Source organism: Coturnix japonica, chromosome 4 (genome assembly GCF_001577835.2).
Source record: "Coturnix japonica isolate 7356 chromosome 4, Coturnix japonica 2.1, whole genome shotgun sequence".
Taxonomy (NCBI): domain Eukaryota; kingdom Metazoa; phylum Chordata; class Aves; order Galliformes; family Phasianidae; genus Coturnix; species Coturnix japonica.
In genome coordinates this window covers 72,478,916-72,503,003 of record NC_029519.1, presented here as the reverse complement: position 1 = coordinate 72,503,003, position 24,088 = coordinate 72,478,916, and the positions used below count along the sequence as shown (strand labels likewise).

Sequence of the window (24,088 nt, the reverse complement as noted above, 5' to 3'; positions counted from 1 at the left end):
CTGTTACTGCAATGTTGACAGTACAAAATAATCTGCAAGAAAGCACTGCTATCAGCTCCACCTGATGCGCACAGTATGGTGCTACCGACACACTGCTGTGAAGCCAGACAAGAAATGAGAAGCAAAACCTGAGGAGAGCTGTAACGTTTAAATGGGGGACTGATTATTAAATGAAATTATTACACTTCCTGCATGGAAACTACACGTATTTATGTATGACAGCCTCAACCAACTCTTCCTGGAATAAAACTCTAAAAAGATGTTAGTTATTTAAAACTAAACTCTTGGGGCTTTATTAATAAAACTACTTTTGTCTTTCTCTCTTTTCTGGATTGATTCTTCTTTGAAGGGAAGTACAAATCCCTCATGACACAGGAAAACTGAATGACACAATTATATTTCAGGTTTAGAAACAGCCATTAACTTTACTGCTTTCTTCTGAAGAAAAGAAACTCCGTCACCTCTTTTTTTTGCTTGAACCACCATTTCTTCGTACTGCTGTCTGTGTTTCTGAGCTTCTTCTGCTGGTTTTGCTGGGAGGTTCCTTAAATCAAAAAAAGCAGTATTTCCAGTTACCATGTCCATCTAAAGACAATTCTAGGCACTCTTAAAAGAAAAACATAACGCTGCTCCATGTCAAAATATTTGATTAAGGAGTTGTCCAACAGATTCTTGGAAAGATTTTTTTTTGCCAGAGTCAGCGGAAGAGAAGGAAAGAACACTTGAACAGCAATGAGTACTTTCATACACTAAATATGCTGAGCAATTTCCTTTTGTTTGGCAATTTCAGCATTTTTATTATTAAACCAACTGAGCCCACAGACTAATCTTCATAAATAAAGGGAACATAGTGGTACATAACAAGCTGGTAGTTTTACTTTAAACTAAGCTACAGATAAAGTTCGAGGCCTTATTTACTCACTGCATACCTCACATCAGGACTACATCCATAGCTTGCTTTACACACGCAGTAATAGTTCACTACACCAGCTTCCTCTTTCTGTTCTCAGAGACCCCATTTCTCCCTTAGAATGCTTAACTCCCTCCCTTCACTTCTACAGCAACAAGCAGTAGCCATTCTCTGCATTTTCCACTTCAACACAGCCATTTTCTATGTGTGATTTAGGTAAAATCTCTACCATATAATACATGCGCTCCCGTATCAGATTACATTAATTTTTATCTAATTATATTAATAATTAACATAATCACTACATATCTCATGCAACTATAAGATCACCAAAACATCAGAACAAGAAATAAGTATTTTGTTCATTGATGCACTGTATTTCTAGTTCAGTTAACATCTTTAGCTAATAAAAAAATTAGTGTATAATTCTGCAAGATCTCAGACATAGGGCAGCTCCCAGCTGTCAACACAGATATCATCAATAGCAGTATGCTTTACTATTTACATAATCACATCACCTGTAAAGCATGCAGAACCATATGCTACCCATTAATGGTACCCATAATTGTTACCCATAATGTTTTTTTCCACTTTCACTTAAGTAAGTTGACTGGCTTCTTTTCATAAATCCTAAGTCCTTATAAACGGTGCGAGTTAAGGGAACTTTGGAATGGAAAAATCATAAGAAATGATTCAAATTCTACCAATTTAAACTTCAGAACTTGAATTATTTGTTCCCTCCCTTAATGCCACCATCATGTACGTGAAATGATGTATCTATTAAGATTCAACATCGTCCAGTTAAAGCTACAGGGACTACATAACGTTAATTGATTTCTCCTTAGAGTTTTACCTAAGCCTTCCGAGTGAGACCAAAATCAAGTAGCTGTTCTGGAAATAAAATCTCAACTGCATTTCTTGGAAGCTTCTATTTATTTATTTATTGTCTGTTTGTTGCAGAAAATCCATAAGAAATTACTTAAAGCCTAACAGGTAGGGGGAAAAAAAAAGCCAACTAAAAAGACAACAAAAGATTCCTTAGAGATTCATTAGAGGATGGCACTGCTACTCGGTTTCCTCCATTAGAGGGAAGAAATCATGATTCAACTGTCTACAATGTAATAAATAAATAAATAAATAAATAAATAAAAGAGCTTTTTTTTTGCTATAAGTTCCTCAGTTTATCAACATTAGGAAAAAAGTAAAATCTGAATGCTATCCTGTAATGTACCGTAATTGAATCTAGCTGAATACTGTGCGTCTCAGGGTATGTCACATAAAGAATGACTTTACCAGTCAGTGTGCACTGCTTCCAGCTGTACACAAGAAAATTTAGTATTAGAAATTATCCCTCACAGGTTGTTTTGGTGTACTGAGAAGTCTTGTAGTCTACCAGCCAACCAAAAAGTGTCTTAGATGATCCTACTAATAAACTAGTTTGATAGGAGGATTTTTCATATAAAGTTATTCATGAAAACATACACCATGTTACACCAGCTCTTTGTATTGATCTACTGCTCTATTAAAACCGCAGACATCATGTCTACAAGACTGGATACTGTCCACAAATTGACTAAATGCAACCAAATTTGTAAAATTCAGAGATACAAAAAACTATGAAAGCAGCCACAAATACATCTTTTCTAGAGTCAGTCTGCATATGCAATAATCTCATTACCGAAACAGAAGCATCAAAGAACTCGAGTTCCTGACATCCTTTATCATGTGATGCTGATTCCACTGCAGAACGATCATTATATCATTTCATTATTTATATGGGTTTGGTCTTTCTCCATGCAAACAAAGACACTGTATCCTTGCTTCTCAATTTCTTTAGCTTATATCAGCTTCGTTCTTATCTTTATGCTCTCAAAGGGAAAATAAAAATTCCTTGTGTTTCGAATTATTCAAAACTAAAGCTCAGAAAGTGTTTTTACTACAAAATTAATTATTTGAATAATTTTCCTCATAACCAGCGCAACTGCACTGAAACAAACGTATTTACATTTAAAATCATCTGTCTGAATTGGAGCGATCGAATGAATACACACGGTAAGATAAGCTTTACTAGCCCCATTTTGAAGGGATCCTCACTGTGGTGATTCCCAAAACTTACGCTGGTCTGTCCTCTAAAATAAGCGCAGTAGTGGAGAGTGGCTCAAAATCAAGATTCTTCCTCACATTCTGCTTAGGAGAGAGTGGTCTGTGAGCTCGTCCAGTTTTTTCTTCATATTCCTAGAGAAGAAAAAGATAGAACAAGTTACAAAAGTGGAGAGCACCAAAACGATGCTCAGGAGAATATAAACAGGGTCAGTAAAAGACATCAAGATAATGCTCCTGAATCTCTGCCCAACTGCAATCTCTTTTAAGCTTTTTAGCTTGAGTCAACTCAGAACTGAAAACAATGCTAAAATTTAAGTTCAGGAGTGAGTTCCCATGTCTTCTTTCATTACTCCTAATTTGAAGTTCCTCTGGCTGGAAGCTCTTACAAAATACCGCTAAGAACATGCTTTGAAACAGCACACACTATCTGAGGTGTAAAAAAGATCTGTTACAATATTTTTATCTACATCATTTTGAAATCAAAGCCAAAAGCAACCACAGATTTCATGTCCTAAAATCTCATTGAGAGATTTCTCCTTCTCAACTCATTTTAATGGTTCCCCAGAGGCTGAGGAGGAGAGTTTGGGGGGTTAAAATCACAGTTCTTAAAATGCTTTTAAGTACGACAATCCTGAATCATAACAAAGCATGATGTTAAATTGTGTTTGGAATATCACTGACATTTTAAATTAAACTTCACTAATTTGGCCATTTCCAAAAGTCACTTTACAGTAGAACTTATTTTTACCATTCCTATTAAAAAACCAACAAAACTGCACACAGTACTCTAAGAACAAAGTACTGTAACTGAGCACTGTGAAAGGTGTTCCAAACAGAGAGTGTTCTCTCTCCCTTTTTCCTGCCAGCACAAACAGCTCCATCAAATAGTACTGATTGCCGTCAACCTAACCTGCCAGTTATGTAAAGAAAGTTCCTTGGGCAAAAGATCCAGCCCCTCAAATGCAACCAAACTGGCTCATTCAGAAACCAGAACGGAGCATCAGCTAGTAACAGAAAGCCCCTCTCTTCCTCCTTAACTGTAGAAATGCATAAAAAACAGTTTAAGGCAGAACCATATTAACTCCTCTATTTTACACTGTCCAACTCAATTCCAGCTCAAACTAGACTCAAAGACCGAGTTCTGTGAAGCTCTCAGGACACAGAACTCCCTCCTTGTTTATCAACAGGGCAGTGTCTCAGCGTTCAATCCTGTGATGCTCGTACTGCTGTGACGGGAAATACTGTCATGAATTTGGAATGTCTGCCTCATTAATACCAGCTAATGCTGCTATGCACGGCAGCAGGTCGAAAACAAGGAAAAGAACAACAACAAAATAAAAGTATTTAAACTACTGAACTACATGGAGCTTTGACTATTAGAGAGAGCAGTCATACTGATAAAGCTCTTGGTTAAATAAAAGTATAACAAGAAAATTAGCGAACAAATGTAGTTGAAAAGGTACTGAGACAGAAAGCAGCTCAGAACACTGAGACACTGCTCTTACACTAATAAGTCCCTGCAGGCAGCTGGTAGTGAGCAGTGCATCAGCATACCTTAGTGCCCATCAGTGGGTGCTTTGGCTGCCCACTGACTGTGGAACATACCTACTGCATTTAGGGGATGAAAGAAAAGCTTGTGCTTTTTCTTTGGATTTTTGGATCCAGCTATTTTCCACAAATTAACGTGGCCAAACACTAACTCACATTGCTGCTTCCCCAGACAACGTGAACCTTGTCCCTAAACCTGATGTATTTATTCCTTTGCTACTAGTGAAAAAGAAACCAGCTGACATCCACGAGAACCTGCAACAAGGCAGAAACTGTCACACATTGACCTCCTTAAAGCATCACACAGTCTGACAGGAAAACACAAGCACTCAATGCATATTACATGACAAGTTCCAAAAAAGCCATCTGATTTTTGCGTAAGAAAATTAATTTCAAGGTCTCCTTTCATTGAAAGACAATTACAGAGCAAAACTGCTTTCAGAAGGCACAAAAATCTGTACAAACTGGGTTGCAATGGGCATTTTATTCCCATTACTTGGCAATGTAAATCCCCTAAGCACAGACAGCTCCAGAGCAGTGCTCTGCACAGCATCTTTCAGGAATTTCTTGATCCCTGATGCTTTGTTTTAGACCATTTTGGAGTACAGGCAGCTAGTTACACCACTGCCATGTTAGCATAGTTACTCACAGCTCTGAGAGGATAAAGCAAAAGCCAATCCCACATTTCAGCCAGCATTCACCCGTGTCTTTTACTCAGCATGACTACAGCAAAGAAGCCCGAGCAGCACACAGAATGGGAGTGGCTCGTTTCATCAGATTAGCAGTGCAAGCCCTTTGTAGTATTTCCAGTATCAGCCAAAAATAACAAAATTGTCCACTGCGTACAAACGATAAGACTGCACAGGAATTGGGCAAGGTTAAAAAAGACTCACAAAATGCTCTTTACAACGACCTTCTATTTCAGTAGGAAGAGAATGCAATGTTGAGGAGCGCATTCTGTAGGACACAGCAATGAAACAGAGTGAAGCCTCCACAAACTCATACTGAGAGTATTTGCTGACAGAGCAAGCAGCAGCATTTGTACATCCCAGCACAGTGCAATAGGCTGGGCGCACAATGGCTCACTTTAAGCATTGTTTTTTCTTCTTTTTTTTTAAACCAGACTCAAATCTCCTGCAATGACACACTGTATTTAAATCCCGCACTGAAACTAGGGCTGGCTTACCCAACAGGGATGCAAATTAACTTCAGGATCGATTCAGGATGACCTGATCGCGTATGATTTTGAATACATCCCTAACACCGGGACCACGCAGGCTTTCCTCCACGTTTGCCACAGCCGGGGGAGCAGAGCTGACGTCTGAAGGTAGATGTACACTGAAGGTAGATGTACACTGAAGATGTTCTGTGAGAGCAGCTCGTAGATGTTACACAGCTCGGGCACCGCCAGTCGCGGGGCCGAGGCACCAGCGCTCAGCCCTGCCCGGCAGCAGCGAGGGACCCGCGGCGAGGCGGCCCAACGCAGCCCGGGCTGTGGGACGCAAAGCTCCCTGCCAAGGTGACCCGGCTCTGCGTGCTCTTTGTTTGAAGGGAGATGAATACGAAGCACTAACGCCAAGCGACGGGGCAGCGAGAACCACGCCGCTCCACCGCCGGGCAGCTTCGCTGGGCTGCGCCGGGGCTGGAGGGCACTCGCTTTCAGCCAGCAGCCTTCACGTTAAACAAAACCAAGCGCCCGGGCTCGGCCCCAGAGCCCGACCCACCCGACTCGCGTCCCCGTCCGCAGTGTCTCCCCGCCCCGCAAACCCACCAAGCCGCCCGCAGCCCGCACCGCCGCCCGGCCGCGCTCACCATGAACGCCGCGGAGCCTCACCGGCCGCTCCGCCGCAGCCCCATCCCCGGGGCGCTCCGGGACCTCGCTCCCCGCCGCTTGGCCGCCCGGGCCCGCACGGCCTCGCGGGCCGCCCGCCCCGTGCCGCCCCGCCCCGCCAGCCCCGCTAATCAGCTGCGGAGCCGCCGCGGCCGATCGCTTCTCTCCCTCTCGCCCAGCGCTGCCTGAGGAGCGTGGAGGCGGGGCGGGCCCGGCCGGGTACGACGCTTCTATGGCCGCTTCCCCGGCTCGCAGGGCGGCGGGTCGCTGCCTCAGCGGGACGTGTACTGAGCAGCGGGCATAAACTGCGGGCGGCCTCGCTGCTGCTGTCCGTCCTGACCTGAGAGCAGCCTTTCAGTAGGGGGTGGGCTAAGAAAGAAGGAGCCAGAGCCATTACCAGGGGCTGCTGTGACAGACAACTGGGCTCCACAGTTTAAAATGACAAGGATCTCCTCGTAGGAGTCCAGCGAAGAGCCACAAAGATGACTAAGGGCTTGGAGCATCTCCTGTATGAGGAATGACTGAGTAACCTGGATGATCTGTTCTGCCTGGGGAAAAGATTGAGGGAGGACCTGATTAATGTTTATAAATATCTAAAGGGAGGTGGGAGAGAAATGCACGAGGCCAGGCTCTTCTCAGGGGCAGACAGCAATGAGGAAAAGAGCAACCACCTAAAACTTGAACATAGGAAGTTCCATAGTAACATGCAGAAGAACTTTACAGTAAAGGTGATGGAGCACTGGGACAGGCTGCTCAGAGGGGCTGTGCAGCCTCCTTTGGAGATACTCAAGACCTGTCTGGACACCTACCCGTACAACCTGCTGTACAGTACCTGGTTTAACTGCAGCTTGGACTCGATCTCTTGAGATCCCTTCCAGCCTCTGCAATCCTGAGTGATTCTATGATTCTGTTGAAGGGTTTCAAACTAAACGTTGTTGCAAATATGAGCCTTTAAGGCTCCCTTACAACCCAAAACAATCCTGTGATGATTGGAACTGCTGGATGTTCTGTCAGCTTAATGTTTTCAACCTACAGCTTGCCATCCAATCCTGAAGTAGCAATAATACACCAAATGAGGGGCAGCTCATTTGTTTTAAAGTATTTCAGCCTCACTCCTACCACCACCAGTTAACAACAGACAGCTGGTGTCAGAGCACGGACAATCACCACAGCGCTATCAGCTGAGCTCATGAAAATCACCATAGCCCTCAACCGTCAACATTTCTCCTCATATGCTGTCTGAAGCAGTCAGTTATCACACATCAAAAACCATTTACTTAAAACCATATATATGTTGAAAGCGCAGCCTGGTGAAACTAGGAAATATTTCAGCAGGGTGAAACAAAGTACACTCCGTAACTCACCTCATTACCACAGATTACATAGAGGTTTTGTAGCTCTATTTTTAGGCTGCTACAATTCTAGAAGTACCTGAGGCTACTCGGACAAGTTCTGCACAAGCTGTAATTGCATGATACGTTTTCCACTGGAATTCCTGCCTCTTCCAGCTTACAAGATAGGAACCAGACCAGAACTGCACAGGGCAAATTGTTTTCTTTTCCATGGCTTTTGAGTCTGACTGCTACCAAAGTACTGCTTCAGCATCCCCCTTTTGTTGCTTCATAGCTTCCTACTACATCCACCTGTAGTCTCTCTCCTTTTATTATGAAGTACTTCAGCAGGTGGATCTATGCTGGTTCACACTCAGAACATCACCACTCTCCCCCCACCCAGCACCTCACTCCAATTCTTCACTGCCCCTGTAAGAAGTTGTACTACTGCACAACACATTAATTTGGGGGATTGACTGCTACAAACAGAGATTTTGTTTCATTGCATTGCTTTGGTTACTCTAGGTAAACTTCTGGATCTGCTTTGCTACAGAGCAACACACAAACAAGTATTACACAGAAAATGGAATGAGCAGAAGGGCTTTCAGAAGATGAACTGAAAACAGCAGACCTCAAAACTTGAAGCGATCTTTGAGACAGGTAACTAAGATTTGATTCTTGACATGATATTAAGCCATAAAATAGTCATTTTAATGGAGCTTCTTTGTATACGATCAATTACAGTAATCAAAGGGAACTTCAGAAGACTAATACCTCAAAGATCAGATTATGAGAACACCCTTCAAATTTAACAGAATACAAATAGGAATACAACGAATTGTTTAAAAGTTTAGTATTAATAGGATTAGAGTCCAAAAAAGAGTACCAGAACTGTTTTGAAATGTAATTAGTTTATCAGAGATCTGATCAGATCAGCTGCACACCAAACCCACAAACTTTGCCAGAGTGATTTGGCAGCTCTGTGACTCAGCCATGGTTCAAGAACCACCAGCTCTACTTGCTTTTCTACCCTCTTATAACTTAAGAGACTTCAAAATGTGTATAAGAAGAATACCACAGCAAAAGACAGACATTTAATGAGAGAACCTGACTGCACTAACATTATGTGCATTTACTACCAGGTTATCCTCATCTTTAATACTACCGGATTTTTCTTTTCCATACTTAACAAATTAGGAACACTTCAGCAAAGTAAGGGTAAGAGACCATGGCCAATTCACACAAGGAAAACCTCACACCACCTACTTTCAGGCATAATTTCAAGTGCTTTGAAATTACCTCCCTTATTCCCTGAAAAGCTTCTCCCTTCTGATACAGACTATACGGGGATTTGGTCCTACACAATCATGCTGAATTCATATGAATAAAATAGTGCATATTTAATCTAAAAGGTAACGAGAACTACAAAGGTCACTGCAAAAGTAATGTCTCCTATCTATTTCCATGGAAACTACAACAGCTACAAAGAGCACAATAACACTATTTGATAAATTCTCAGCTACCAAACACTGGTTTTCAACATAGCCACTACCATTAGCTGCGTATTTCTGGTAGCAATGAACAAGAGTTTGCACACCATACTCAAAAATCTGCATGGCTAATCCGGAACATGGCCTGTCTTTCATGTAGCTGTTGCCACAGGTGACATGCACTACTCACTGTCTCACAGTGCTCATATCCACTGTTTTGTCCTCCATTAACTTTCACTAAGTATCAACAAACGTCAACGAGTGCATTTTTTCCTTGTGGAGGAATTCAATGACACACCTTTGCTTCATGTATGTTTCTATGTCAGATGCCGCTGTCTGAATGCCCCTCTGCAGCCATCTGTCACACAGCAAAAAATGTAACACAATATTAGCAGGAATGCTTAACCTCTACTGGCATGACACCATCTGCCTCTGATGTCATGGGCTGACATCATAAAGTAGGAGGCATTACTTTTGGAGCAGCCCTCATAGCAACTACACTGCAGACCTGTGCTTCTGCTGGACCACTTTAGCCATATTTACAAATATTACCTTCTCTGGCCTTGTATTTTGAGCCATGTGGAGTTAACATTCAAAATCCAAGTCTATATACAGTCAATTTAGGTCTCCCAAGAAAGAATGAGTTTGCTCTTACAGAGTCCGCCGTGCAATATACTACATATCAGATGGCTTTTGCCCTTGGGGTTTATGTTTCATTTCTGCTATATCTGCATAATGTAAGCGCTTTTTGAATCATACAGAGTTACATACTTAAAAGAAAAAAAGGAAAAAAAAAAAAAAAGAAAGAATCCAGACCATTTCCCTGTATTTGAAGAACTATTTAAGAGAAGACAAAGCACACCTATGCACTGTGTGGTATCTGTAATCAGATTGTGAAGCAAACTCTTACAAGTGACTCCAGGATGAGTCACTGTAACCAAAAAAATTCATACTACTTTAGAACGTTGAAGAGGATGTAATTTAATCTGCACATACAAACGTGCAGTTTCCCTACATACTGATACCATCTGATACGCTACAGCACAAACCAAGCAGAAGCATCTACTAGAACAGCTTCCAGCAAGGCAAGCATTGAACAAGTGCTTAAAGCAGGATAATACCTGTTAAATGGTTTTTTAATTATTGTTTTTAACGAACAGCTATCAAAATAAAATGCTGTCAACACCTGCTCTCAAGTACGTACCTGAAATGTTACTCCTGGGGATTGGAAGTGCACTGGGTATGGAGCTTAAGTAAAAATAATAGTAGCTTTAAAACAAACTACATGTCCATTCAAATCACTCAATTTTCTGTATAGCCTTAGCACTGACTCCTGTGCATTCTGTATGTGTATATATATGCACACACATATATATACACACATACATATTTATATACACACATATATATGTTTTTTTTTAAAAAACAAAAAGCTGTATCAACATATACATTGTTGTGAATATCATCTTTATAACTTCAGATTTGGTTTTGATGAGAAGAGATTGTGACTTTTTAAAATCACTCACTAATATAAATAAAACACATGAAGGAAGGTAACAAAGCTGCCTAGTCCAGCTTAAATTGGCGGCTATTTCCAGGCTTCAGCATTCATGACACTGTTTGCACTGTCTTGCTAGAGAGACGGCTTCACAACACAGGAAAAAAAAAATGACTACCTAACAATGTATAATAGAATCATGTGGATAAATGAGGTCAAGTATCCTGAGAGAGAGGGGGAGAATGAGACTACAAAGCTCGAAATATTCTCCTATCTTTTTTCTTCAGAAAGACACCTCAGAAAAGTGCCAGTTTGGTGTTTGTTCTTGTGCTTCTTTAAATCCGTACGTCTGGACCCTTCAGGTTTCCAATAACACACACAGTAATTCCTTTCACTCTGCAAAGCCAAAGAACATCAGCTTTGTTTGTTATTGCTAGTGCGCATGGAAAGAGTTGGCCTTTCACAACCCGCATTCTTTCCCCCTTGCCCCCATCCTTTAATTTAAGACGAAGCTTGAAATGTATAAACTGGAGGAGAAACAAAGAGAACCTCTGGATTAGGTTTCTTGGGAGCTTGTTTTTGTTCAATAAAAAAATAACACTGAACTCTAGCAAAGCCTTCTCAATTAGTATCACATTCTAGCAACGCAAGTTCCAGTCTGCTGTTGAGATATTTGCTTATAACATTTAGAGGTGAACATATCTGCTTTCAAGGACTTCTCTCCAGCTTTACTACGCAGTCATGTTTTGCCAAGTGTTTCTCTGATGCAACATTCAGAAGTACACACTGGTATTTCTATGTTCCTTCTCTGCATAATTCTATTTCCATCCCAACATTACTACATTGAAACAAACAAACAAACAAACAAACTTCTTGGCTACATGAAGATGCCAGAGTTTAAGCACAACGAGACACACAAATGCCAGTGATGTGCTGGATTCTTACTGAACAACAAATGAGAACGAGCTTCCACCTATGCACCAGGTCTTCAGAAAAGCTGTTCTCCCCAGCCTTGAACTGTAGAGGGTAAGAAGAGCTGTCAATGTACTTCACCTTCAACAAGCAAACATCTTCCCACTTCTTTGTGGCCTCCTGAACTTAAAACTCACCATACGCTCCATGAGTTTATATTCCATCTAATGTAAAGTATCAGAGTAGGCTACAAAATAACCATTTCAATTAAGATAGACAAACGTTTATGATCCCACTAGACAATGCTAAACTTACTAAAACTCAGCACTAGCATTAAAATGGACATTTTAAAAGAGAATAGCAAATATTTTAGCAGCAATAACCAACAAAGCTTACACTGTTATCTGCCAAATATCTTTATTCCAGGAAGCCAATTACTTATCCTCAAACATCATGTTAAATTTAAGATCCCTCAAGCTTCCAAGTGTTGTGCCTAAGATAGTTTATGAGGAATTTCAGAGCGCTAAAACTAAAACAAAGGCTTGAAAACTGAAGAGGAAGGGAAAAAAAATCCACCAAACCTCACTTCCTTTCAGCAAAACACTTCTCAGTTTGCTGTAACTCTTAAACCGATACTCAAAGCCTATTATTTTCTATTAGCTTCATGCTCCTAATATGCATTTTCATAACACAAGGGAAGAGGTTCCACGAGCATTAAAAGCACTGAGGCAGCTGGACTGTTCACTAGATTATGATACTTGGGTGGATCACATTACATTCTTTTATTATTAAAATACTCAGGAACAATCCTTCTGCTGTAGGATTAAATTACCCTCTCATTTACTATGGATGGAAGCTATTATCCTTACTTGATCTGTTTAAATATAATATTAGATTTGTTTGAGGCAGGTAATTTTCAAGTCAGGACAAGAACAACACCGTACAGTAGTAACAGCCTGCTGGAACTGCAGAGCGGTCTCTCCAGTACATTTCTCTAGGTTCCTTGTTGAAAAAAATATCCTAGGTTTTATAAGTGACAAAACAGGTGCCCCTCATTTCCTTATTTTCATGTAGCATCACAAAAACTGGATTCTCTTTACACGTAATTTCAGTAAAATCAAAATGTTTTGAATTGGGTTAGAAAGGAAAACAGCAGCGCATCAAGGCAGCCTGCAAGTTTTGCGGGTATAATTCTCAAGTGGAAAAATTGGATTTACATTTTTATTTCTAGAGACAGCAACAGAGTATGAACAGAGCCAGAGAACGGACTGGGCTGGAAGGGACCTCAAAGGTCATCTAGTTGCAGCCTCTCAAACAGAAGTTAGATTCAGATCAATGAGGACAGCACTGCAGTTGTGCTTTCTTGTTTTTAAGGAATGAACTCAGCTACACCACAACAGATCTAAATCCTGCCTGCCAGGGTGACAGAAATGAGCCCAGAGGAAGACAAGACAGGAAATGACTCACTTACACCCTCGGACTTCCACTGTGCAACAGAAAAAATATATTAGACAGTTTACAGCTTAGAACACTTTAAAGCATGAATAAAAATCTAACAGCATCCCCTGCACCTGTAACAGCTTTAGCCATCAGTCACAATGAACCAGCGATCTATCTGCAGAGAAACTCAGTATGAGCAGTTACTCAAAGCTCCTGCAGAAATTGGTTTGAATCATCCACTTCCTGTTCAGAAGGCTCTGAACGGACTATCTGAGCACAGAGAAAACGGGTAAGATAAGCACTTAGAAAAGCTGTGTATTTTTAGACAACTGTCACCCATCAGCAGAGGCCAAGAGGAAGTGGGACATGTGGTGTGAGCCGTACACGTGGCACACAGCTCACATCTGGAATGCTCCTGCACCTGGAGCTGCACAGAATGTCCACACAGCAGGTCAGTGCTCTCAGTACACTCTTCCTCCCCTCGGTGCCTGGATAAAACATGCTGCCCTCAGCACCAGCTCTTGTCTCTGTCTGGCTAAGGCATGACTTGCAGTAATTTCTTCCAGTAATTCCTACAAAATGCTTCTGTTCTTTTCCGCTTAATAGACGAAAGCCAGAAAACTGATTTCAAGAACAGTGAATTCATAAATCACTTAAGCCTATAGCTTTAAAGAAGTAAAACTGAGTAAACTTGAATGATACCTCACCCAAATCATCTCCTACAAGTTTTTCTTCCATAAGCTTAACAACTCACTCCACAAAATAAAGCATCACCTACAACCCAAACACTGCACACAGCCTGTTTCAAGAGTTCGCTTTCACTTCATCTTATCCTGCCCAGTGATCTGCTTAAGTGGAACTCATTCTGATTAACAGGAAGATTGATTCCACTTGCAGTCACTATTTGATTATTATAGGAAACCACAGCTGGTAAATCCTGATTTATTTTGTTTTAGTACATCACTCCTACAAGAAAGTCCATTATGTCTCCAGCTGAATATATCCCAGTCAGAAAATGTTATTATTGGTACCACAAAAGAACAGGTTTATATTTCTTTCCTCTCAGAAACAAAAATAATAAATACATGAACAGCTGAAGGAATCTCAACAGTTTGGGAATGGAACACCGTGCTGCCAACCTGTGTAATAGACCATGATGGCCAAGCAAGCTGCCTCAGATAACTGTTGGAGCCACAAGGGCAAAAGAGATGAGGTGCACAGAGCAGGCTGCCTACAAAGCCCCAGTGCTGCTGTGCTCTGCCTCCTGCACAGCTGCAGTCTGTTCCCAAAGTCCTGTGCTGACAAACTTGTTATCCTCAGTTACACATAAACCACTGTAGTTTTCCACTGTATCTGAAGCAGACACACTGTTTTCATCACCAACGGCCTCACTTCCCAGTAATTTTGAATCCTTACCCATATGAGGGAAAGAAAAAAAGAGTCTCCTCTTCCCATGAAAGAGCTTCCAAAATAGAAACCCTTCTAGGTTTGGAAAGTTGACAATACTGAAGTAAAAAGTATGGCTACTTCTTATACTTGAGGAACTCCATTAAAGCCTCATATATGGAATGTCTCCAGCCAGCAAGTGAGTTCATAAAATATTTAAAAGTGAAAGTACAAGTAAAGAGTGTTATTTGAAAGGCCTCATGTGATATATCTGCTGGATTTTACTGGTGCTGATACTCAAAGAAAATAATAAAATTCCACTGAGCTCGTAGTGGAATTTCCATGGTTAAAATTAAACTGAGCAGTTTACAAAGGGGCACAGTACATTTGGAGAGGGAAACATTTTCCAGAATGGATTTTCATATTGCAGAGTGAGATGCACGCTGCATTTCATTTATACTGCTCTACTGAGTAATACAGCTGCAATGTCTTCAGCTGAGGACGCAGCTGAAAGGGGACCTTCCTGAAGACTGATCACACCTGGAGACAAGGTTATGCAGACACTGACCCATCCCATTCTTCAGTTTGTGCCAGCGAGTCTCTTGACTAAGAAAACCACTTGGGGAAAAAAAATAAAAGCAAACATACAATACTAACATCTGCTAATGTCACCAACCCTTAAAAGCTCTCCAGAAAGAAGTAATGGCCACACAGTTCAGCCTTGTAGTCTATTCAGAAAGGAAGATGATTTTACCTCTATTATCATTCACATTGAAGTACCTCATCTGACTTTCAGTGTATTTTGACACAACAATTACGAAAGCAACAGGCTTAACCAGTTCTGCTCAAGCAGGATTCCAAAAGACAATGGATACAAAAAATTAATTATGTAAACCTCCATTGTAAATGCGCTTACAATTTCACAGATGAGATTGCTCGTCCTGGCAGCTCTTAAGCTTTAAAATATTTACTTGGATAAAATCTATGCAAAATTTCATGGCGCTGACACAAAGCAACCCCAGCTTGGTCTCTGACAGTGCTGTTTCAAAACAGTAATGCTCACATACATATGTATATATAGTCAGCCTTCACAAGTAGGACAAACACCAACTTAACTGGAGTGATTTTAATTCCCACATCATCGAAATGGAGTACAGCCCTGTGTTGTCCATTCACTAGTCGACTAAATGAGTGTACTCAGAGGGGTGTTAGTAAGACTTGAGAAGGAGCTTATCAGTACAGAACCTGTCAGACCATTCTTTTGGTTGGAAGTCAGAGGAAAACAAAAGGCAGCTTCTTACAAACAGTTCCTAGATCAGCCCCAGCGTAACATTCAGCTTCAGAACTGCAACTTGAGAGTATGGCATTTTCATCACTTATTTACTTCATAAGTGGAAGGCAGTAAGAGCCCATAGTTCTACAAACGGTGTTCAAGCACTTCACAGTTCAATTACTTTTTTTTCCCCCTATACTTTACACACACACACACAGAGATCTTACAGCTTCTTTCTTACACATTTCTTTCAAACCCATGTGAAATTATTATGGCTAAAGGATGAGAACAATGTACAGTAAGGATGTTCCCTACAGCCGTTAAGCAGTCTAAGAACTGCATACACAAACACAATCCCTGTCTTTCGAAAGAACACTCACATTTTCAGTTAATTTTGTTCATCTCATTCTGGGAAAAGGAAAAAAAAATCTTGCTTCATCCATATAATGAAGTTATCAGAAGATGCAACCACGAACATACCAACGGAGTCACAAGGCTCCAATTAGCTGACCTGGCATAAAGGATTCCTTTGATGTCTGTGCAGAAGTAAAAGAAGCTGACTTGAGAAACTGCTGCTTGATGACTCAGTTACCACAGATCCTGCACACAAAGGGCTTCCTACCAAGCAAGTAGGATCAGATTGATCTCCCCGGATATGCTAAACCAGAAGACTGATAAATACAGTTACTACTATGGTTAGTGATTTTGTGGCACCTTAGATAATCCAGAGGACTTTCAATAGTCTCAACAAGTTACACGGCACTGGAGTTTACTTTATTGCTTTCTTTCTTTTTACATTTTGTTGGCTTTTTTTGTTGTTGATTGTTTTTTGTCAGATGGGAAACCACAGCTAAAAAACCCAAAAAGCATAATGAAAAAATTATGATCTTTTCTGCACCTTGCCTTTAACTCACAACAGGAAAGCTACTCTCTGTAGCCACACAGAGTCCTACACCTATGGGCCTCTAAGTACTTGACAGCATAGACAACACTGAACAAACAACTTCAAGGACAGAGACTGCACGGTATAAATATGTTTTTCCCCTTGAAAAGAATCCGTAAGTCAAGTCTGAGCAGCCAAAGACTGGAACAGCTTTTACTCAACAAACACGTATTTCACGTACCCAGTTAATATCCAGCACCAATACAGGAGAGAACTGGAACAGCAACAACAGGGTCAGGCTGGAGAGGAAGGTACATTTTTCCCTTCCACCCTTTTCCAAACCTGAGGAATCTCAAGTTACAGACCCTCAGAATCCTGTCAGTTTTCTGCCATTAGTAAATTGGTATGAGACCTTTTAACAGAAACTCTCCAGTACAAATCCAGATGAATACCCAAGACGTGGGTACTTTCTAAGTGGGCTGAGTATTCTACATACTTCACTCAATATGCAAAACTGACATGATTCAATGGAAAACTACTATGTTACCTTCAGTGCTCAGGGCATTGCAACTCCCAGCACAGCACCAATGACAGGTTTGTTTAAGAATGTCCCACAGTGTTTCCCACAGCGTCACTCTGCATAAGACAACATGGTTGCCAAGAAACAAAGGTTTCATAGTTTCATAGTTTCATAGTTTTGTGCGGGTTGGAAGGGACCTTAGAGATCATCGAGTCCAGCCCCCGAGATTCGAGCCTCTGTGTAGCAGAGCGGCACTTTTACCACTTGCGAGTGGTAAAGGTGGTCAAGATATGTAGCGTTAAGCTCCAACACACAGCCAGCTGTGTATGGGCAGAGGACTGGGTTCTCTGACACCCAGCATTGACAGAGTATTTCATACATTTAAGCCTAACTCCTATTCCACTGAGCTTCAAGAAAGCTCAGCACTTCTGGAGAAAACAAAAATAGCCCAATTTCAAGTAAAGCAAACAAAGTGCAGACAATTAACACCCACCTGTAAAAATATAGTTTGGCTATTGCTTCCTGTCCTATATGAGAAAGGTGCAGAAAACACAATCTTTTACTAGGACACTAATCATTTACCTTGCTCACAGTCACCACCTTCTTCCCCTAATTCTCCATTCCATCACATTCATCTAAATACTTCAATAAAGATCTTCCAGTCTTTGAAACAAAATACGTACCTCAAGGCAGAAAATGAGACAAAACCATCTGTTCTTCTGGCCTAGTACCCTTTTATTCTCAAAGGAGAAAGAATGGCTGGAGGCCAGCAGGAATTGTTCCAATAGCCTTTCTGTCACCTTGTACCTTTACACATCCTTCATATTCTTTGGGCACAATTCACACTGCTAAAAGCACGCCTCCAATCATAGCTGTGTTGATCATAGCTGTGACTTCAAAAAGGTGCTGCAGCTTCACTGGAACCAAGAGCCCGACTACAGGTAACAACAGTCACGAGACGCTGGATTTCCAGAACACCCTGAATAAAGCAGCACAATCCTCTAAATAAACACCCTCACTTCACACATAGCAGCTGATTTTGAAGTTCTTGCTATGTGGCCTCTTTCTAGATACACCTTTTTACCCCCCCCCCACCCCCCCAGGTGGTCTGAATAAGGAAGTGACAACATGAAGCTTTTGATACCACAAGAAAAACCTCAAGCATCAGTCAATATGTAATCCATAAGATTCATCTGTAGTCAAACCAACCTCATATATGCTGTTACATCATAAGAAATGCTAGAACACTGTAGCTCAGAAGTGATACACAAAATTAAAAAAATTTATATTAAAAAAAGGATTTCACAATTTTCCTTTCCCTTATGACAAGCCAGGGGTGACCTGAAAAGCTGTCTATTTTTTTTCTCCCCACCACAATCCCACATCCAAAACCAGCGACCTAAAATCTGACAAATCACAGACCTAAATGTTTACTACTTAGGGGTTTATGAAGCTTCGACAGATCTTTCTGTTCAGGGAACCACAACTGCAATACACACTCCACCCTGAACTATCCTGTGGTAGGAATGGAAGAAAACTGCATTTCATTTACTTATGCTGAATGGCATTACATTTTTCCAACGTTTCAAGTCAGTAACTGACACACTCTTTTGAATTACATTTTTTACCATCTTTGATTTGGCCCAAGAAATTGGGTGCAACTCTTCATACAAACAGGTTTTACAGTCACATACACAGATCATAAACTGAACTAGATTCTACACTCACTGCTACTCCTAATATAGAGTTAAAGCAAATACCTTTTGTATTTTTTTGGGGTCTTTCTGTGAGTTTTCTCTGAGGGGAACCTTTCCAAACAACTTCCAGCCCACATCATTTTGTTTTTCAAATCTTGCATTTTGCCTCCTGGTAAACAAATTCCTACAAAAAAAAAAAAAAAAAAAAAGGAAAAAAAAGAAAAAAAGTGTTATTAATAAACAAGAGATAACTAATTACAGCAGACAAACGGGATGGTTAGTGTGTCAACCTTATTCACCCTCAACCACATATTCCAGCTGCTGTTGTGGCTGTGGTGGCAGGGACCAACTCTCGCCCTCAGGAGATACGTTATGCAGCACTGCCACCATAGTATGCAATGGACCTGGCTAAGTAAGAACTTTTAACACATAAATAAGGTGTTTTTATGACTTTCTGAAAGTTTCTGCTTTTTTAGCCTCCCTCCACAACTCTCATCCTGAGTCTTTTAAAGTGAGACTAAGAAACATCTCTTGCTACGTAAACACTCCCTACCCACCTGTTACAACAGACTGCTGGCAAGAAAACCGCAAAAAGGCTGCAGACACGCACAGTAGCCTTTTACTGTATTTGATCTGTTTTCATAAAAGATTATTTTCCCAAGTAACCTTAAAAGCAGCTATCAAAACACATTAACTCCACCAAGCCAAAAGCTTTTTCACTTCTCCAATCAGCACACAGCTGTAGCAGCTTCATACCACAGCTGCTTCCAGTCTAGAACTACTGTTTTTCCCCCAACCTACAATCACTACTTTAACACCCAATGGGCCAACCCTAGCAAGGACAGACTGTTTCTTATACATTAAGTCTGGCAGGTTGGGAAATGAACATTCCAAATGTGCTGAATACAAGTCCACAATAGGAAAGGCACACACAGCTACAAGTTATTTTTTCTCAGGCTACCTTGGATCAGCCAACATGAACAATATCGTGAGGACAGCAACATATATCAAAGTGCTGGGAACAGAGGAGAAATGTTTAACAGGAGGATAATAATTGAGACACAAGCATAGGGTGCATGGCAACGTATTTTGAAGTTAATAACATGCACTGCTATCCTTAAATACATCTATATTTGCACTACTGATCACATGCTTCTGTATCACAAGGGTACAGTTACCTTGAAACCCAAAGCAGGAACAGATTATCATATTAAAAGATAAGAGCAAGGTGGCTAGGTACAGAAATCACACAATTCAGTAACAGCTGATGTCAAAGCTAAGTCTCAAGAGTAACTACACTCCTACAAAGCAAACAGTTTCCCCTCTAACTCCTGAGAGAAAATAAGAAACAGGATAAAGATGTAAGGGAGGCAGCAAGGAAAAGAGAAGCATGCTGACATCCAGCCCCGCTCCCCCTCTTCCCTTTTTTCCCCCCCATGGCATGAACTCCTAATTCCACAGGTAAATTACTGAACCACTGTGTGGATTTGCTGTGTCTCTACAACTAACACGCTCCATTTCAGTTACAGAGCTCTCCAGTAGTTCATCATTAAAGTTACAATGCTACTTAAAGACGTATAAGCTAATTAGAGCATTAATCAGCAAGTTCAGCTATAGTGCTGCCATTACAACTGCTACTGTTGGGAAAAGAGGCCATCATAAAAACAGCTTCAAAGAAAGACATTTCAGTTGGATTTGCTTTCTTTAGCAGTTCCTTGACCCTGACAACAGAAGAATCCATTTTCTTTGAATTTAGGTGTTTACCTTTTTAACCCAGCCCGAGTTCAAATACAAAAGACAGAGATTATGAATTTACAGGATTGTTTGAGACAACTACGAGGGAAATAAAACTTAAAAAGGACAGCTGTGAGTTTTGGGGGGAGATCTGTGTTTTTATTTGTTAATTTTAAAGGTAAATATATATATATCAATAAAGTTCTAAAACCTATCTGAAAAGGGAAGGAGGAAAATATGACAGCAATAGCATCACCCAAATCACTCCAGAAAAATATGATCCCCATTGCAAGATAGGTTGGTTGTTCTTGCTGTAAGATTATTACTTAAGGAAGCAAGAAACTCAGTCCATGACTACAAGGCAGCTGTAGAGCAAAGCACAACACCAGGCACAGCTGAGAGCCACCCAGAGAGGCACAAAGCATGGCATTTCTCTGCACATTCAAATCCTCTTTTGCAAATAAAAGCTTTCAGCAGTTTGTCAGAATGGCAGTGACATGAAAATTAGAAGAACAGCAGGCAATTTGCTTTCCCTGTCTACCCACACCATAGAGGCTGCTAGCAAATGTCTATGCAAGCAATGATATCCCCCAGTCTCTCTAAAGGATTTTAGGAAGGGCAGCAGGCTGCAATACATCTTTATCTTCACAGCAAAATAAAGACAAACTGGGATGATTAAGTCACTTCAGCTGGAAGTGCTGCTGTTAGACTAAGAATGAGAAGTCCATCTCAAGTAGTTGCTTTGAATTCAGTTCAGCAGCCCTGTTTCCTTTCAGAGACAGCACCACAGTAAGTATCTGTCCTACGGCTTATCTAACGGATGGCACCGTGCTGTTCAGCTCACTGTTTTCCCATCTGTGTGATTCCTGGTGCAAGTTCTTGGGCACTGGGCAGCTCTTTCTCTCTTTGCACCATCAGTGTTTTCCAGTTCAAGATTTCATTTACTAAAAAACGAAACAAAAGCACCTGGTGTGGTCAACGTACAACTCCCACTCTGTGCACTACAACTTACTCCGCCTTTTCTTCTTTTACCCACCCCCTGCCTAAATTCTGCTCCTTTGCTGGCTCCCGCGCCCTTCTCACTCTTCAAGAAGTATCTGAACTTGCACAACACAGCATTATGAGAAGCCAGAAGCTGCCCAATCAGATGTAGAACTGTAAACTACAACCAGTTTTTTTTATAATAAATCAGAACAGCACCAAAAGGTCCTGATAAAGCCGCTGCTTGAGTGGAAGGAAGGAAATAACGTCTACTATTTTTATGCATACGTACATGTATACATACGTATACAAGAGCAAGTAGTTCACAGCAAAAGCTTTCATTTTTCTGTTACTATAACAATAAAAGGTTTTCTCCTCCCATGTTCGCTCCATCAGATTAAAAATAAACAAAACAGGGGGAAAAAAACCCAATAAACTGCTGAACAGCTTCACTGCTGAGTAAATACAACATACAAATAACTCAGCTCTGGAGGTGACACGCTTAAGGAGATTACAGTTAATGGGAAACATAATAAGGAGCAAAAATTCTTTATTTGCAGAAATAGAACTTTTCACTCCAAAGAAAAACTCCGAACTCGTACGGTAAAGGATCCTAAAGCTTAATTACAAGTGCTTTAAGACAGAAGCACATTTGAGATCTTAAATGTAAAGAGGGTTGGCATGCCTGGAAAGCAAAGATCATGTGCTGATGATTATCCCAGTCTCACTGCCTCCTTCACAATCGTTAGAGCACATCGTGCTGATTTACAGCTGGGATATTAACAGGACTCACTGACACAATACATTATGTCTGCTGTATCATTGCAGTGGAACCATTAAAGTGCCATGGGTTTCATTTGCATTCCCATCAAACACACCAACTATTTTACACTAAGCGTCTGCAGCTGCTTATTTTAGCACAGAAGGATTTCAAATACAAAATGACTTTTTGCACCATGCCTTAAAAACACGATTTGGCACCAAATAAATGTTTAATCTGATTGCTTTAATTGAGCTGTGGAGATAAGAAAAAGTTACCTGAGTGGAGATAATTGAATTACAGAGCCAGAGCAAGTGCTTACATACATGCACGTAACACCCTGAGATAAAAGAGAGGCTCAAGATCCTTCCCCATGAAGATGCACAGACTGCACCACTACTGTGCACTGACCTGCCCAACTGCCCAAACACACTTCAGAAAGTCCAATCTTTAACTAAAAAAGACACAGCCATGTTTAAAAGGTTGGTTACTTTTAAAAAGACAGTTGCTGTAAAGAAACATGCGCAGCAGATCTAACCAGAGGTAGATGCTGACCCAACCTACACATAAGACTGATACAGTATGTCTGCCCAAAATTCATTTGTAATAGTATGTGCGTTTTTGTTAGGAGCGTTACAAACACGTGCCACATTTGCTGCTCTCAAGATACATGCTCCATTCACATTTTGATTAGTCTCCCAGTTAAGACGGTTATTTTAAGAAGACAAAGTAATTAGAATAGTCACACACAATTAACAACTGGAAGAACTTACCGGCCTTATGAAGAGAACAGATGAAAGATAAGGGCAGTGAAGACAGTTCAGAAGGCTCAGATTTTGTACGACAGAATTCTCTTCAGAAGCAATTTGAAATGAGTATCAAACTTGTACCCTTAAGAGGCAAAGTGCATTTCCTTCAGCTGCTTCTGGAGGAAGATCCTGAAATTTCCCGTATCTCCAAATTAAGTGTGAAGAGATCGCTCAGGTCTTGAGCTCCTTCAGTCTATGTAAAGGCAGTCAAATCGGAATGCAAAATCAACTTTGTAAAGCATAAGGAGATGCTGCTCTTAAAATCCGGTAAACCCATATGCTTAGCACACAAGCAGTGTGTAAAACAGATGTCTACACAAACATTACTCCACAAGGCACCCAGAAACCTACACTGGAACAAGGAATTTAAAGCAACGTACAGCATCTAAGAAGCAGAAAGTATAGGAAGAAAAACTGTACTAAATATTTGTTGCAGAGTGAGCATTAGTGTCCAGCCATCTTTTCCTGGTACAGCACAAACTCAACCAACACCATCTGGGAAACACACCCACAACAGGTCACCTCTCAGTCAACCTGCACTTCACCAATACACACACGGATCTGAACAGAGCATAATCAAGGAACATCCAAGTATTTTGGCCACGGAAAGGAACCTTTGATAGCTATTTAAAAGCCAAGCTGTGAAGAAGAACCCAAATTCAGATATTAAAAAAGAGTTAGCAGAATTCTATCTCACAGATCACCACAGGCCAAGGTAAAGGATGACCAATACTTGGTTTATGGATTAAAAAACCCAACAGCATTAGAATCTGGAAGTCTAGAAGTAGACATCCCTAATGACAAATCAGCTTTTAAGTCCATTTCAAATGTTATGATTAAATTTCCAACTACTGACACAACAACACACTCACCAGCCTGTTCTGGAAAAAAAAATAAAGAAAGAAAAAAAGAAAATCAAGGTTTAGTAAACTATAAATCAAGAGGACTACTGTGTTCTGTGTTTACCTTTTTCTCTTAGAGG

General features: G+C 40.8%; 1 protein-coding gene across 3 annotated transcripts in view; it reads right to left on the bottom strand.

The window, feature by feature from the left end:
- Window positions 1-24,088, bottom strand: part of TBC1D14 (TBC1 domain family member 14) — a 54,522-nt gene that overhangs the window by 19,032 nt on the left and 11,402 nt on the right. The window contains exons 3-5 of one of the 3 annotated variants that reach the window (XM_015862604.1): window positions 18,886-19,006; window positions 3,027-3,145; window positions 462-544 (exon numbers count right to left, since the gene is read on the bottom strand). In XM_015862604.1, the coding sequence (XP_015718090.1) occupies window positions 462-544; window positions 3,027-3,145; window positions 18,886-19,006 (323 nt within the window). Of the gene's footprint in view, window positions 1-461; window positions 545-3,026; window positions 3,146-6,373; window positions 6,497-18,885; window positions 19,007-24,088 lie in introns of those variants that run through there. The other 2 variants (XM_015862605.2, XM_032444519.1) reach the window with 2 other exon arrangements.